At 36.3% G+C, this 2,645-nt stretch overlaps 1 protein-coding gene across 1 annotated transcript; it reads left to right on the top strand.

Annotated features, from left to right (window-relative positions):
- Positions 1-1,074, top strand: LOC120216531. Its single transcript, XM_039213921.1, has 2 exons — positions 1-289; positions 407-1,074. Exons 1-2 carry the CDS (start codon positions 1-3, stop codon positions 1,072-1,074), a joined length of 957 nt encoding a protein of 318 aa, XP_039069852.1.
- The last annotated feature ends 1,571 nt before the right edge of the window (positions 1,075-2,645 follow it).

Raw genomic sequence — 2,645 nt, 5'->3', positions numbered from 1 at the left:
ATGATTGCTAGTTTCTGGAACATTAGAGGATTTAATAATCCTCTAAAGCAAAATAAAGTGCTCCTTAGAGCCTTTCAAAATAAAGTGGATGTTCTTTGCCTTTTGGAGACTAGAGTTAAACGGGATAAATCAGAGGTTATTCTTAATTCTAAACTTTACAACTATAATGTATGCACAAACTACAATCATGCCATTAATAGAAGAATTTGGATCCTATGGAGGAAGGGAATTGATCTTTCAATAATCCAAGTTTCAGGCCAAAGTATCACTGCTAAAGGTACTGCTTTTGGTAATTATGTTTTCATCACAACTATATATGGTAGTAATGAGGGAACTACCCGAAGATAATTGTGGCATTCATTAAAGGATGTTAGTACTAATGTTGGTCATTCTCCATGGGTCTTAGGAGGAGATTTTAATATTTTTCTACACTCCCATGAAAGCTCTGACCATGAGCTGTTAGGGCCTTATTCTTCTCCTGACATGAGCGATTTTCAAGAGTTTACCCATGAGCTTAACCTCCTTGACCACCCTTATTTGGGGCCTAAGTACACTTGGAGCAATAAGCATCATAACCTTTTTCTTGCCAGGAAACTTGACAGAATTTTGATTAATCCTAGTTGGGATTCTTTCTTTCATCATTCCTTTGTGGAATTCCTTGCTCCAGGTGTTTCTGACTATAGTATAGCCATCATATGGCTTTCAAAAGAGTCCCCTACAACAAGACCCAAACCTTTCAAATTTTTTAATTTCTGGGCTTCACATCCTCATTTTCTTAACGTTGTTAGAAATTCTTGGTCTCAATATGCTCATGGAAATCCCATGATGATTTTATTCTCTAAATTTAGAAGACACAAAGATTGCCTAAAGAAATTCAACAAAGATAACTTCAGCAATCTCTCGGACCGTGTGAAACTAAAGAGAATTGAGCTGGAAAATATACAACTTCTCACTCTCAAGGCAGAGGATTCCATTGTGAATGAACTTCAAATTCAAGATCAGTTAAAGACCCTTGAAGAAGTCGAATCTCTTTTCCTCAAGCAAAAGGCAAAAGTTCAATGGATTAAAGAATGAGAAACAAACTCCAAATTTTTTCATTCTATAGTGGCTTTTAAAAACAAGAGGGATACTATAAGAGTCATTCTTGATGAAAGATGAAATAGGCTTGAAACTTTTGATGCCATGGCTAATGAAGTGACTACTTTTTTCTATAAGTTACTTGGTACAACTGATCCTTTGGTCAAGGATATGTATTCTTCCAATCTCCAAGACCTCCTTAACTTTTATTACCCTCTGAAGCTTCTTCTCCTTCTCTAGTTAAGGAGGTCTCTACTGAAGAAATTAAAAATGCCTTATTCAGTCAAGGCAATGAAAAAGCCCCAGGATCGGATGGTTTCTCTTCTTTCTTCTTCAAGAAATGTTGGTCAATAGTGGGATAAGATGTCCTCAATGTTGTCAATTATTTTTTCAGCAATGGTTATATTCACCCTGCTTTCAATTCCACTATAATTGCCCTTGTCCCCAAAGTCCCTAATCCTTGCATTGTTAAAGACTTCGGGCCAATCTCCTGTCGTTCAGTCATCTACAAGATTATTTCTAAAATCATTGTCAATAGGTTGACTGGTTTTCTACCTGGGATCATCTCATTAAATCAGATTGTTTTTATCCATGGCCGTGATATCATCGATAATGCTCTCCTTGCCCAGGAGATGGTAAAAGGATATAGTAGGAAATCCATCTCTCCAAGATGCTCAATGAAGATAGATCTTCATAAAGCTTTCGACTCTTTGCATTGGAATTTCTTATTAGCAATCCTTAAAGCCCTCCATCTTCCTCAAAAATTTATTGCTTGGATTGAAATCTATTTTTCTCAAGCTAGGTACTCTTTTGCTTTTAATGGTACCTTAATAGGTTATTTCAAAGGGGCCAGAGGTTTAAGACAAGGGGATCCTCTTTCTCCTTATCTTTTCGTCCTAGCAATGAATGTTCTTTCAAAAATGCTTAATAAAGCTGCTGCCAAAGGAATATTTGCTTTTCATCCAAAATGCAAGAAAATTGGGTTAACTCGTCTCTCATTTCCAGATGACTTACTAATTTTCTGCAAAGGAAATATGGACTCTGTAGTTGGTGTCTTGAGTGTTCTCCACCAGTTTCATCAAGTTTTTGGACTTCATTTAAATCCCTCTAAATGTGAAATCTTCTCTACGGGTATTTCCTCTAGGGATATTGAGAATCTGAAAATTATCATTGATTTAAAATAGGCTGCCTACCTATTAGGTACCTTGGTATACCTCTTGTTACACGAAAACTTTCTCTGAAAGACTGTGAACCACTTTTTGACAAGATTAGGCAAAGGTTACACCACTGGTCCACAAGAAACTTTAAGTTATGCTGGCATACTCGAGCTAATTAGATATGTTCTTTTTAGTGTCAGCAATTTCTGGTGTAGACAATTAATTCTTCCAGCTTCTACTTTAAAATCAGTGGATCAATTATGCTCAAGATTCTTTTGGAAAGGAGCTGACAAATCGGAAGCTGGAGCAAGAGTTAGTTGGGACCAAATTTGTCTTTTAAAATATGAAGGAGGCTTAGGTTTGAAAAATACTACCACTTGGAACAAAGCTTGCATTATGAGTCTTATTAGA

This window comes from Hibiscus syriacus, unplaced genomic scaffold (genome assembly GCF_006381635.1).
Source record: "Hibiscus syriacus cultivar Baekdansim isolate YM2019G1 unplaced genomic scaffold, ASM638163v2 tig00110160_pilon, whole genome shotgun sequence".
Lineage (NCBI taxonomy): Eukaryota > Viridiplantae > Streptophyta > Magnoliopsida > Malvales > Malvaceae > Hibiscus > Hibiscus syriacus.
Note: the sequence above shows the minus strand (reverse complement) of the source record. Positions and strands in the feature narration are given on the sequence as shown.